At 41.1% G+C, this 14,065-nt stretch overlaps 1 protein-coding gene across 1 annotated transcript; it reads left to right on the top strand.

Moving 5' to 3' along the window:
* The first annotated feature begins 2,805 nt into the window (after positions 1 to 2,805).
* Positions 2,806 to 4,542, top strand: LOC133042387 (heterogeneous nuclear ribonucleoprotein A1-like). Its single transcript, XM_061122885.1, has one exon. The coding sequence runs from the start codon at positions 2,853 to 2,855 to the stop codon at positions 3,972 to 3,974; it is 1,122 nt and encodes a 373-aa protein (XP_060978868.1). The 5' UTR covers positions 2,806 to 2,852; the 3' UTR covers positions 3,975 to 4,542.
* Positions 4,543 to 14,065: the final 9,523 nt, after the last annotated feature.

Below are 14,065 nucleotides of genomic sequence, written 5' to 3'. Positions count from 1 at the left end.
GTTTTAGCAAAATAAACTTCTATGCAACTTCAATATCTAATACACATAAACAGAGATCCCTGAGTCTGTCCTTTCCCCAGACTCTCTCCAGCCTCAGGAGCAACTCTAGATACAGTTGCTCTAAAACCTCAATGCACACCAATTTTTGCCTCTGAGGCAGAGACTGCAAATTACCATCCCAGGATCCCTTTCCCCTTCTTTCTTAGTAACCAGATTCTAATAAGGGTGGAAATGAAACCAATTAAAAGATGACATTTCCAAGCCTGTCTTGCTGCTACATAAAGCCAGTAAGCCAGTACTGATTAAAGACTGGCCAATGATATACAAATGAGAGTGCTATATGAGATTCCCAAAAGACTCCTTAGAACTGAAAGCTGTGCCTTGTCTGTTCTTCTGTTTTTCCTCCTTTCTGCTTTCTCAAATATGGGCATGATGGCTGAGCTTCTGCAACCACGCTGAACCGTTAGGTCACTTTGAAGTTAAAGACTATGCTCTAGCGCTAGTGAAACCAAAGAGATAGAACCTGTGTCTGAAAGACTTCATGGTGTTGCCATACCAGCTCTGAATTTCCTATCTCTGGATTTTTTTTATGTGAGAGAATAAGTACTGTGTGTCTATAACATTGCTTAGGCTTTTTAATAACTTATAGCAATATCAAGTCCTGATGCAGAACCTACCTGTAGTTAACTTTTCCAGCAAAAGATTTCACTGTGAGTCTCCTTTTATGTACTCTGTTTAACAAGGAAAAATCATGAAGGACTAAGAGAAGGACATATAGTATATGCTATATACTATATGGGTCAAATTTGTTTATAAAATGTATTTTAAATTTGATAAATTAATAAAATAGCTAAAATTTACTGAGTGCTTACCGTGGGCTAGGCTATCTGCTAAGCATTTGTGCATATATTATTTCATTTACTACTCAAGTCAACCACATGAAGTACGTGATATAATGGATAGTTTTCAGATGAAAAAATCAAGGCTAAGAGGAGTTTGCTACTTATCTACAGTTTTACAGCTAGTTCACTGCAGAGCAGAGATCTGAGACTATAACTCCTTTCTAAAACAAACAGCAAATGAAAGGGGACTGAAAGTCTAAGCAAAATAATTTGATCAACAAAGGGTCTTTTGAGGTACTTTATAATAAGGATAGTTTAAGCAGAGTATCGGAGAAGGCAATGGCACCCCACTCCAGTACTCTTGCCTGGAAAATCCCATGGAAGGAGGAGCCTGGTAGGCTGTAGTCCATAGGGTCGCTAAGAGTCGGACATGACTGAGCGACTTCCCTCTCATTTTCACTTTCATGCATTGGAGAAGGAAATGGCAACCCACTCCACTGTTCTTGCCTGGAGAATCCCAGGGACTGGGAGCCTGGTGGGCTTCTGTCTATGGGGTTGCACAGAGTCGGACACAACTGAAGCGACTTAGCAGCAGCAGCAGCAGCAAGCAGAGTATGTTCTGACTCAAGGTCTCTTTTGTGATCTAAACTTGGGATGAAGCAGCTTTGGAATCAGGCTGGCTTTGGTACAAATTCTTGCTCTACCACTTTTTGGAAGTGTGATCTTGGGCAAAATTCTTTAACTTCTCTGAGCCTCAGACTGCCTTGCACAGTGAGGTGGATCAATGAACTAAGGCATGTGAAGTTCACAGCACAATGCCTGCATCTGATAGGTAAGCAAGTCTCAATTTTGTAGCACAGGGCAGGCTCAAATGAGAGGAATGAGGTAAGAGGTTATTCACTTATTTTCAGAAGGGTTTCCAAACATCTCCTTGGAGGTATTGCACAGAACAGAAGAATGTTTGTAACGTTTGTGAAACTGAACAAGATACCTCTCTTTAATCTCAGTTTTCTCACCTGTAAAGTGGGAATTACAATTTCTTTTATGCAGGATCATTGGAAAAAAGACAAGATTGGCCATAGAATGTTATGCAGTGTTAAAGATCATTATTAGAGTTAATGTTCACTCACCCCGGTCACTTCTTAATTTTTCCAAATGAAGCAACAAACTACCTATCCCACCTTCTTATTTTTCTTATCTCAAGCCATTACTAAGATTTCTTTCATATTGTGGAAATTGATGCCAACAGTTATGATTCAGAAATGCTAACCCTAAAGAAGGTGAAGTATCAGAATTGGATAATAGAGAAAAAAAGTGTGGCAAATACACAGAATGGTAATTTCTGCAAGAAAAATGATAATTTCTAAAATCATAAAACTCATTAGGAGATTAAGCCAGAATTTAAAACTTCTATACATCAAAAAACACAATCAACAGAATGAAAAAGTGGCTTATGGAATAAGGGAAATGCAAGTCATATATCTGATAAAAAGATTAATATCTAGAATATATAAAGAACTCCTATGACAACACAAAAAACCTAACTAAAAAAAGAGCAAAGAACTTAGATAGATATTTCCCCAAACAAGATATTCAAGTGGTTAACAAGCTATGAAGAGGTGCTCAGCATCACTAGTCATTGTAGAGATGCAAACCAGAACCACCAGGGACCGTGATGTGTGCTTAGTCACTCAGTCGAGTCTGACTGCGACCCCAAGGACTGCATCCCACCAGGCTCCCCTGTCCATGGGGACTCTCCAGGCAAGAATACTGGGGTGGGCTGCCACGCCGTCCTGCAGGAGACCTTCCCAACCTAGCATCGAGCCCAGGTCTCCTGCACTGCAGGCAGATTCTTTACCATCTGAGCCACTGGGAAGACCAAAACCACCATGAAATATCACTTTATACCCATTAGGTTGGGTACAGTAAAAAAGATAGGAATACCCTTTTTCTGCCCGTGGACGCCACCGAGAAAGCATCGTTGAAGACTTCCCCGCCTCCACTGCCGTCATGTCTAAATCAGAGTCTCCCAAAGAGCCCGAACAGCTGCGGAAGCTCTTCATCGGAGGATTGAGCTTTGAAACAACTGATGAAAGTCTGAGGAGCCATTTTGAGCAATGGGGAACGCTCACAGACTGTGTGGTAATGAGGGATCCAAACACCAAGCGCTCCAGAGGCTTCGGGTTTGTCACATACGCCACGGTGGAGGAGGTGGATGCGGCCATGAATGCAAGGCCACACAAGGTGGATGGAAGAGTTGTGGAACCAAAGAGGGCCGTGTCAAGAGAAGATTCTCAAAGACCTGGTGCCCACTTAACTGTGAAAAAGATTTTTGTTGGTGGCATTAAAGAAGACACTGAAGAACATCACCTGAGAGATTATTTTGAACAGTATGAAAAAATTGAAGTAATTGAAATCATGACTGATCGAGGCAGTGGCAAAAAGAGAGGCTTTGCTTTTGTAACCTTTGATGACCATGACTCTGTAGACAAAATTGTCATTCAGAAATACCACACTGTGAATGGCCACAACTGTGAAGTGAGAAAGGCCCTGTCTAAGCAAGAGATGGCTAGTGCTTCATCCAGCCAGAGAGGTCGAAGTGGTTCTGGAAACTTTGGTGGTGGTCGTGGAGGTGGTTTTGGTGGGAATGACAACTTTGGTCGTGGAGGAAACTTCAGTGGTCGAGGTGGCTTTGGTGGCAGCCGTGGTGGTGGCGGATATGGTGGCAGTGGGGATGGATATAATGGATTTGGTAATGACGGTGGTTATGGAGGAGGCGGCCCTGGTTACTCTGGAGGAAGCAGAGGCTATGGAAGTGGTGGACAGGGTTATGGAAACCAGGGCAGTGGCTATGGCGGGAGTGGCAGCTATGACAGCTATAACAACGGTGGAGGCGGAGGCGGCTTTGGCGGTGGTAGTGGAAGCAATTTTGGAGGTGGCGGAAGCTACAATGATTTTGGCAATTACAACAATCAATCTTCAAATTTTGGACCCATGAAAGGAGGAAACTTTGGAGACAGAAGTTCTGGCCCCTATGGTGGTGGAGGCCAATACTTTGCCAAACCACGAAACCAAGGTGGCTATGGTGGTTCCAGCAGCAGCAGTAGCTATGGCAGTGGCAGAAGGTTTTAATTACTGCGAGGAAACAAACCTTAGCAGGAGAGGAGAGCCAGAGAAGTGACAGGGAAGCTACAGGTTACAACAGATTTGTGAACTCAGCCAAGCACAGTAGTGGCAGGGCCTAGCTGCTACAAAGAAGACATCTTTTAGACAATACTCATGTGTATGGGCAAAAAACTCGAGGACTGTACTTGTGACTAATTGTATAACAGGTTATTTTAGTTTCTGTTCTGTGGAAAGTGTAAAGCATTCCAACAAAGGGTTTTAATGTAGATTTTTTTTTTTTGCACCCATGCTGTTGATTGCTAAATGTAATAGTCTGATCATGACGCTGAATAAATGTCTTTTTTTTTTTTAAATGTGCTGTGTAAAGTTAGTCTACTCTGAAGCCATTTTGGTAAACTACCCCAACAGTGTGAAGTTAGAATTCCTTCAGGGTGATGCCAGGTTCCATTTGAAATTTATTTACAACTTGCTTGGTGGAGAAGCTGTTGTCTTCAGAACCTTGGTGTAGTTGAACTGACAGTTACTGTGTTGTGACCTGGAGTTCACCATTAAAAGGGTCACCCATGCAAAGTCATGGAGGTTTTTTTTTTTTTTTTTTGGTTATTAATGATTGTTGGCACATCCTATGCAATATATCTAAATTGAATTATGGTACCAGATAAAAGTTATAGATGGGAATGAAGCTTGTGTATCATCCATTATCATGTGTAATCAATAAAAGAGTTAATACCCTCTTAAAAAAAAAAAAAAACAAAAAGATAGGAATAACAAATGCTGGGAAAGATATAGAGAAACTGAAAATTTGGCGCACTGTTGGTAGGAATGTTAAATGGTGACCCCCTGTGGAAAATAGTATAACAGTCTCTAAAAAATTCTATTAGAAATAGAATTTCCATATGATTCTGCAATTTCACTTCTGGGTATATAAATAAAAGAATTGAAAGAAATGTACACCCATGTTCATAGCAGCAATATCCACATTAACTGAAAGGTAGAAGCAACCCAAGTGTCCATTAACAGATGTATGGACAATCAAAATTTAGTGTAGACATATGTAGATACATATAATGGAATATATGTATATAATGGAATATATATATATATACAATGGAATATCATGTAGTCTTAAAGGGAAAGAAATTCTGACACATGCTTCGATGTGAATGAACCTTGAGGGCATTATGCTAAGTGAAATAAGTAAGTCACAAAAAGATAAATACTCTATGATTCTACTCACACAGGGTATCTAGAGTAACCAAATTTGTAAAAGCAGAAAGTAGAGTGGTAGGTTCCAGGGGCTTAGAGGAAGAGAAAATGAGAATGGTTGTTCAATGGGTATAGAGTTTAATTTTGCAAGATAAAATTGTCCTGGGGATTACTTGCACAACAGTATGAATATACTTAACATTACTGAACTGTACACTTAAAATGGCTAAGGTAGTAAATTTTATGTTATGTGCATTTTATTACAATTGAAAAAACTTGTTTGGCAAAAAGCAATAGGAAGAAGTATAAAAGAGAACAGAAGAGTGAGCAGGTGACAAGAGTACAGTAACATTATGTGGGCATCAGAAATGCATTTGACAACTACTTCCATAAAAGTTGTGCTTCAAATTAAATTGGCCTGTTTTTGAATGCTCTCATCTAAATGGATTGCTGGCAGGGTGAAAATACTACGTAATCAGGGATAAATGGGAAGTACATCTGGTTGGAAGCAAAAGGTCCACTAGGGCATGTCAGAGGCTGGTGCTGGAACTGACCTCATTTAACAAACTCATTAATGACCTAGAAGAAAACGGAAATAGCCACTGCTAATGAAATTTGCAAAGATATGTTGGCGATGCCCTGGACTTGGCCATCACAGCATAAGCATTGCTGGGATGGAGAGATTTTCCACTAAATAATTAATTGGATTAAAAGAATGACTTCCTGGGATAAGAACACTTGCTCATTTCCAACTCTCATCTCCAGAGCAGAAAGCAGATTTTGTCATGTGATGCAGATCAGAAAACCACACTTGATAAAGGCCTATGAAAGAATAGTGCTTTCCCAGAGCACAATTCTGCCTTTGTCCTTTATCTCTAGGTAGAAGACAATGGAATCTATTCATTAAAAAGATAGAAGAAAGGAGAAGGTAAAAGAAGCAGAGGAGATACAGTCTTTCTTCCACGGAGGAAGGTCTAGGCAAGAAGCCCATATGTGCTCAGTCACTCAGTCATGTCCCCACTAAAATTTAGTGTACATTCTCTGAAGCTTGGCACAAATTATGCCATCCTCTTCCCCTGCTTAAAACCTGTCTGTGGTCTCCCAGGGCACTCAGGAGGAATCCAGAATCTTTGACAAGGCCCTGAGTGATCAGCCCTGCCTCCCTATTCAGCCTCATCTTGCACAACTGCCCTTCTCACCCACGTAATGGCCATCAGCTTCTCCGCCTGCCCAGCAGAAATTCAGCACCACTCTCTGCCTTGGCAGTTTCACCCCTTCCCACTCTGAGTCACTGTGCTTGGTTCAGGAGTGGACAGGGGGACTCAAGCTGTGCCAATCTGATTCCATCCCATCACTTCCAGAGCAACAAACGCCGAGGAGCAGCTCTCCTGATGAGGTTGGCTGCCTATAGGGCTTCTCAGATGAAGATGTTGTTAGCATTTCAAGCAGGATTCTTCTTTATTATGCGGAACCCTCGTTAGCCTTTAGTGTTCACGCTTCTGTACACAAACTTCCAGTTGTACCCCCTGAATCACTGTGATGACAACAGCAGCAACAAAATGATCCACCTGAACACTACCCAGGGTTGAGAACTGCAAGACAGAACTTTTTGTGATGAGATGGAAATCGAGGAATGAAGCAATTTGCCTAAGGCATTCAAGTCTTCAGTCAATGTGTCATTTCCTCAGAGACCTTCTCATATCTCCCCCATCTGAAGTAGGTCTCTGTCATGACACTACTTATTGCATATAGTACAGAACGAGTTTACAAATACGTGCTCAGTTGTGTGGTTTTTTTGTTTCATATCTGTTTTCTCCCACTAGGTTGGAAGTTCCATGTTGTTTCTGTTCAGTCGTTAAGCCACGTCTGACTCTTTTTGACCCCATGTACTGCAGCATGCCAGGCTCCCCTGTCCTCCACTATCTCCCAGGATTTGCTCAAATTCATGTCTATTGAATCAGTGATGCTATCTAACCATCTCATCCTCTGCCACCTTCTCCTTTTGCCTTCAATCTTTCCCAGCATTAAGGTCTTTTCCAATGATTCTTCACATCAGGTGGTCAAAGTACTGGAGCTTAAAAAGGGGCTGTTTTGGTTTTCAACGACTGACATTCAATAAACATTTGTAGAGAAAAGAAGAGAGGGGGAAAGGAAGGTTGTTTGGAAATTAGTAACACTGTTCAGTGACTAACATCTCAATCCAACCCACAAAAGTCTGTTCAATCTAAGAACCTAAATGTCATACCTACACTGCTTTTATGAGAGATGGGTTGATTGTAGCACCCCAGGAGCCCACCTGCCTCTCCATAAAACCAGTTTTGAGAATTCCCCTGGCTCCCAAGAGAACAGGTCCCACTTCAGAAGAGCAGGGCTTGGAAGATGGAGGGGGCCGGTATGAGTCTGATAGCATTTCATTTACCCTTTCCTCTCCCCTCCCTCACTCCAGCATTGGCAGTACTCTTAGGGGCTCCAACAGCAGGGAGAAAAGGTAGGCTTCAGAGAGGGAACATTTGCACTACTTTGGAAATCAGACACCTCTTTTCTAAAAGCCTCCTTTGTTGGAAACATGCTGTTTTGTGGTCGCCCGGCACCATGCCCCCCTCCCTAACACACCCTGCCCTTAGGAGGAGTTACCTTTCTTTTGTGGGTTTGCCTTTTTGAGGTGGGAAATCCAGATGCCTGACTCCCACTCCAGAAGCCAATAGATCAAATCCTTCCTGCCATGGTTGTTGTATAGCTGATAGAGTCTCTCCAGGGCTTTAAATATTGAGTGAGCAATTTTTTTTAAAAAGACTGGGGGACATTCCCTCAGTAATGTAACACTGATCACAGTGTTTCTACTGCTTGGTTAGTCCTGACTTCTAGTTTCCTGGCCTCAAGGGCTGCCTTGCCTCCTGCCCATTTCCAGGCCTAGTTCTCTACTTTCTCAACCCTTGGACTATCTCAAAATCATTCCAATAAAATCTCCTTTGTTTAAATTACCAGAGTCAAAGACTCTGTGGGCAATGCAAGATTCTAGATGAATTTCCTGAGTCCTGATCAAATTATTCATTGGAGTTTCACATTTGCATTCATGCGTTCCAAGTATAGCTGGTGAAAGTCCTTTATGCCCCACGCCCTGGACCAAGTGTTAAGTGTGCAAAAACAAATAGGATTCAGGCCCAGGCCTAAGAGAACACATTCTGCTTGAAGAGGCAGAGAATTAGATCAGAAACTGAAACTGAAGTGGTGTAACCTGTTGCAAACGTCCTTGGAAGATAATGATCCAAACTCCCTCACTCTCTCAGGCACGCATTCAATCTCTCTACCTCTCCCACTTCTAAGGGCTTCTGGGGTCTTTGGACAGCAGGCTCTAGTGAAGATGTGGGTAATGTGAGTTTCTGCTGACATGGAAATATCCATAAGAAGACACAGAATGCATGTACAGTGAAATAGAGCTGCTGAAGAAGAATGTCAACACTTTTAAAATAAATTTCTAATTTAATTTATTAAATTAAATTAATAATTTTTTTAAATAAAAATAATGAGTACTTGGGGACTTCCCTGGTGGTCCACTGGTTAACACTCCATTCTCCCAATGCAAGGGACATGTGCTCGATCCCTGGTTGGGGAAATAAGATCCCACATGCTGCAAAGCATGATCTGAAAAGATAAATTAAAAATAAAATAAAATAAAAAATAACAAGTACTTATGGAGACTCACGTACAAAACACACAACAGCAAGATAGCCTTATTGGAGTCAAAAAATCTCAACTAAGAGATTCAGGAAAGAAATCAAAATAGAGCGTGGTCATTGTTGAGATCCAAATTAATGGCCTGGAAAATCAAATTATAAGAAATATTTCAAAACACAAAGGAAAAATGTGAAGAGATGGAAATCATGAAGGAAAACTTAAGAGCCATGGAGAATATATCCAGAAGGCCCAGTATGTGAAACATGGGTGCTCCAGGAGAAGCAAAGAAGAGTTATAACACATAAGACTCTTTGAGTTTTGTCAGGACTATAGAGTAAAGAGACACATGAAGAAACATCTTGGTAATATTCCAAACTTTGGGTGAAAAGAAAAGCATTCAAATAAAAAGAATGTAAGCTCAGACTTGCAGAGACAATGCGGGAAGGAGAGGGTGGGACAAATTGAGAGAATAGCATTGAAACATTACCATATGTAGAATTAAATAGCCAGTGGGAGTTTCCTGTATGGTGCAGGGGACTCAAATCATGTGCTCTGACAACCTAGAGGGGTGGGGTGTGAGGTGGGAGAGAGGTTCAAGAGGAAGGGGACATGATTATACCTATGGCTGATCCATGCTGCTATATGGCAGGAACTAACACAATATTGTAAAGCAATTATCCTTCAATTAAAAATAAATTTAAAAAACTAAAATAAAAGAACACAAGCTCTGTAAGGGAAAATAATCAGAATGGCATCAGATTTCTTTACTGCCACCATAGAAGCTGAAAAACAGTAAAATAGCAGCCACAGACACTGTGAGATTGCAACCAAGATTCTACTCCCAGCCAAGATTATTCCCTTATTATAATGAATGGAAAATGCATAGGAACATGCTGGAAGTCGGAGAGTGTATCAACACCTTAGGAAAAGAATCTAGGGAGGATATCCATATGCAAAACAACAAAGTGGGATTCCTACTTAAGAAAAGTGGAACATAGACATAAATATAATACCTAAAACTCCTAGAAGAAAACACAGGAGTAGATCTTCATGACTTTGGGTAAAGCAATGATTTCTAAGCAATGTCACTGAAATCACAAGCAACAGATGAAAATATTAGAAATATTGGACTCTTTGAAATTTAAAATGTTTGTGGTTAAAATGACACCATCAAGAAAATAAAAAGACAACCCATAAAAAGGAAGAAAGTATCCATAATTCATGTATCTGATAAATGACATGTATCCAGAATACAAAAAGAACACTTTTCAATTCATTATTTTAAAGGTAGATTTTATTTTGGGGAGCTCCAAAATCGCTGCAGATGGTGACTGCAGCCACGAAATTAAAAGACACTTGCTCCTTGGAAGAAAAGCTATGACCAACCTAGACAGCATATTAAAAAGCAGAGACATTGCCAACAAAGTTCCATCTAGTCAAAGCTATGGTTTTTCCAGTAATCAGGTATGGATGTGAGAGTTGGACCAGAAAGAAAGCTGAGCACCAAAGAACTGATGTTTTTGAACTGTGGTGTTGGAGGAGACTCTTGAGAGTCCCTTGGACTGCAAGCAGACCCAACCAGTCCATCCTAAAGGAATCAGTCCTGCATATTCATTGGAAGGACTGATGTTGAAGCTGAACCTCCAAAACTTTGGCCACCTGATGCAAAGAAGTGACTCATTTGAAAAGACCCTGATACTGGGAAAGATTGAAGGCAGGAGAAGGGGACCACAAAGGATTAGATGGTTAGATGGCATCACTGACTCGATGGACATGAGTTTGAGCAAACTCCGGGAGTTGGTGAAGGACAGGGAAGCCTGGTGTGCTGCAGTCCCTTGGGTCACAAACAGTTGGACACGACTGAGAGACTGAACTGAACTGAACTGAGAACTGACAATAGAAAGGTCTTACCAGACCCACTCCCACATCATACATTTTAAGATGACAGGATTAGTCAGAAGGTTCTTAAGAAGGAGAAACAAGTCCTCAAGCAGGATACATTGTTTTTATATTATCATTGGTACAGAGTTTAAGGGAAAACATAGCCTTGAGACATTAGTTCTGGTCTTAAAGAAAAAGCGTTTTCTGTGACTAAGACAAGGAATGTAGGAAAAAAATATAGGAAAAAAATGTTTGTCCCTTTCTCCTCCTTGAGAGCCCAGGACACTTTTCTCCTTCTCGAGGGCCTGGACTACTTCCTCCTTGAGGACTCTGGACTCCTTATCAACCTACCTAAATTAACTGTCTCATTGGAGAGTGAGGAAATGAATAATAAAATTATAGGTATATTTCAATCCTAAATCCACCAAACAAGAACTACTTGTTTTTTTCTTATGTCCCTGGAATATTTATGAAAACCAGCTATGCATTTGTCCACAAAGAATAGGTTATTTGGAAAAAAATAAGGGTTAAATTAATAGTCAATTAAAAAAAGAAAGTTTTTCAGCCAATAAAAAAGAAATGAATAATTTAAAAGTAATCAAAAGAAAATCTTAATTTTTAGAAATTAGAAATACCTTCTTGATTAATATAGTATATATATATATATGATATATATTAGTCAGGTTTTTCTCTAGAGAAGCAGAATTGGAAACAGGGACTCAAATTCATGTGCATCATAATTATTTTGCTTTTAAAAGATTTATTTTATTGAAGGATAATTGATTTACTATGTTGTGTAAATTTCTGCTTTACAGAAAAATGATTCAGTTATACATATATATGTATATATATATATTGTTTTAAAATTTCTTTTCCATTATGGTTTATCATAGGATATTGAATATAGTTCCCTGTGCTACATAGTAGGATCTTGTTGCTTACCCATTCCGTATATAATAGCTTGCATCCAAACTTCCAGTCCATCCCACCTCCCTCCCTATTGGTAACCACAAGTTTGTTCTCTGTATCTGTGAGTCTATTTGTGGGGAGAGAGCAAATGAGCCAAGATGGTGTGGTCACGCTCTCTCGCCCATTTTTAAATAATGACTGTGTAACAGTTGAGATCACTTATGTCTGACACCTGAGCTTAAAAACTGAGAATTTTAGGGACTTTTCCCATGGTCCAGGAATTAAGACTGTGCCCCCATTGCGGGGCGGGGGGGGGGGGGGGGGTGCGGCATGGGGGCAGGTTTGATACCTGGTCAGGGAACTAGATCCCACATGCTGCAACTAAGAGTTTGCATGTTGCCACTAACAGGCGGCACAGCCAAATAAACAAATTACAGCGTGAGGGTGAGCGCATGCTCAGTCACGTCCGGCTCTTTGTGACTCCACGGGCTGTAGCCTGCCATGCTTCTCTGTCCATGGGATCTGTCCTGCTTTGGCAGGCAGATTTTTTATAAGTGAGCCACCTGGGAAACCCAAATAAATAAATAATAAATATTTTTTAAAAAGGGAAAATTTGAAAGCTACTAAAATTTAGAATCTGTATAATTTATATGTTAGCTTCACTCAATCACTTAGTAGTTACATTAGCACACTTATTTGGGGCATATTATGTGTAAACTCTCTGTGCCTCAGTTTCCTCAGCTGAAAGGAGATGATCACAGCACATTCTCCAGAGAGTGGCTGTAAGAACTGAGAAAGTTAATATATATAAAACAGTCAAATGGTACTTGTTATCATTACTCTCAATATGGCTGGTTCTTTCCGCACATTTTGTATGAAACCACAGCTGGTCCTGTACAGAAAGTAAACAGAGGATCATTTTTCTCCTCATTGGTTTTTCTTCCTCTTCTCCCCTCCTTTTTCTGTAGTGGAAGGAAGTGTGCTCCTTGCTTGTTCTGTGGCAACTCTGGAGTCATGGCAACACTGAAATGAGAAGTAGGTCAAGCATCGGGCAAGGCCAAGTGATAATATAAATGGACTTAGTGGATTAGAAATATGGACAGCACATAATAAAATGAGGTTTATCTTGGGAGAAAAATAGTTTATCTAAGAAGAAACAGTTCAATGCATAGTCAACCCAGAAGGGGGAAAGGGTGTATCTCAGAGAGGCAGAGATCATGAACAGAGGAAAGGGCACTGGCAGCAATCCAGCCAGAGGGCCCCTGTTCTATACAGCATGACCCTAGCAAAAGGAGATGGATGGCCTCTGATAAATGTCTCCTCATCCTATGGACTGCTCCTTTTGTGCTTGATTTAAGATTTCCAACTCTAACAGAGGCCAGTGGTCAAGTGGCTGATGTCACTGTGCACCAAAAATATTTTTGTCAGTTGCATTAGTCATTATTTTGGCTGTTTGAATAACCAAATGAGAACAATCACAGACAGTCTGAACCAGAGCTGGGCAATGTGCCCTCATGACGAGCACAGATACCAAATCTAGTACCGAGAGAAGTCTCAGTCACACTGCATAGACACAGCCCTGGGTTCCAGAGCTATTGCCAGAAAACACAGTCCAGTCCAGAGCTGGTGCTGGGAGCTGAGGGATCGTGCTGCCATTGCATCTCTAAACTGAGTGCCATGGGAGCCTGCCTTTCCTCTGCTGTGGGTTAGGTCAGCTCAGGAGGCTTTGTGTCTGTAGACAAGAACATTGGACTCCCTTAATTAAGAACTAAGACGTTAGTGTAAAACTGATCAATAAAGACACAATCTTACTTGAAATCCCTCCCCATCTTAATTGGTTTAAAACTAACACCAGTGGAGAAAACAAAGAGAGCCAGGGTATAATTAGCCCCTGGAATGGTGCTGTGAGGCAGTAGACCCAACAGAGGCTGTGATACCTTTATTGCATCCCTCCAGGGGCAAAACCCCAGGACGAGGAAGACCTTCAGCCTGGGAGGCACCCAGAGCCAGAAGGGTGACTTCCTGCTGTCTGACCATGATGGAAAAGAATTCGCAAGAACTGGATTCACCCGCAAAACAGATCATTATGTTCCCTCAGTTTTCCCTTCAAACAATCTCAGGGACCTGTCCTTAGTTCTTCAACACCACTGATTGTCCCTTAGTTCAGATCCCCTCTATATTGGCTCCCAAACTGATCTCCCTGCCTCTCGGCATCGAGGCCTTCCACCCTTCAACACCTCCCCAACTTCATCTGTCCTTTGAACAACGAAATGCATGTAGCCTAGGAGATCTACTTAAAGCGCAAATGTGACTATGACAGTCTCTCATCCATCAATTTAAAAATACCCAGGTAATTTATTCAACAAAGTTTTAATGTGCATAGGTGGGTCCCAGGCACTGTACTAGGCACTGAGAATATGATGATT

Source organism: Dama dama, chromosome 21, assembly GCF_033118175.1.
Source record: "Dama dama isolate Ldn47 chromosome 21, ASM3311817v1, whole genome shotgun sequence".
Lineage (NCBI taxonomy): Eukaryota > Metazoa > Chordata > Mammalia > Artiodactyla > Cervidae > Dama > Dama dama.
Note: the sequence above shows the minus strand (reverse complement) of the source record. Positions and strands in the feature narration are given on the sequence as shown.

Coding starts and splice junctions, on each gene's coding strand:
- LOC133042387 (XM_061122885.1), top strand. CDS start 2,853: ATGTCTAAATCAGAGTCTCCCAAAGAGCCCGAACAGCTGCGGAAGCTC.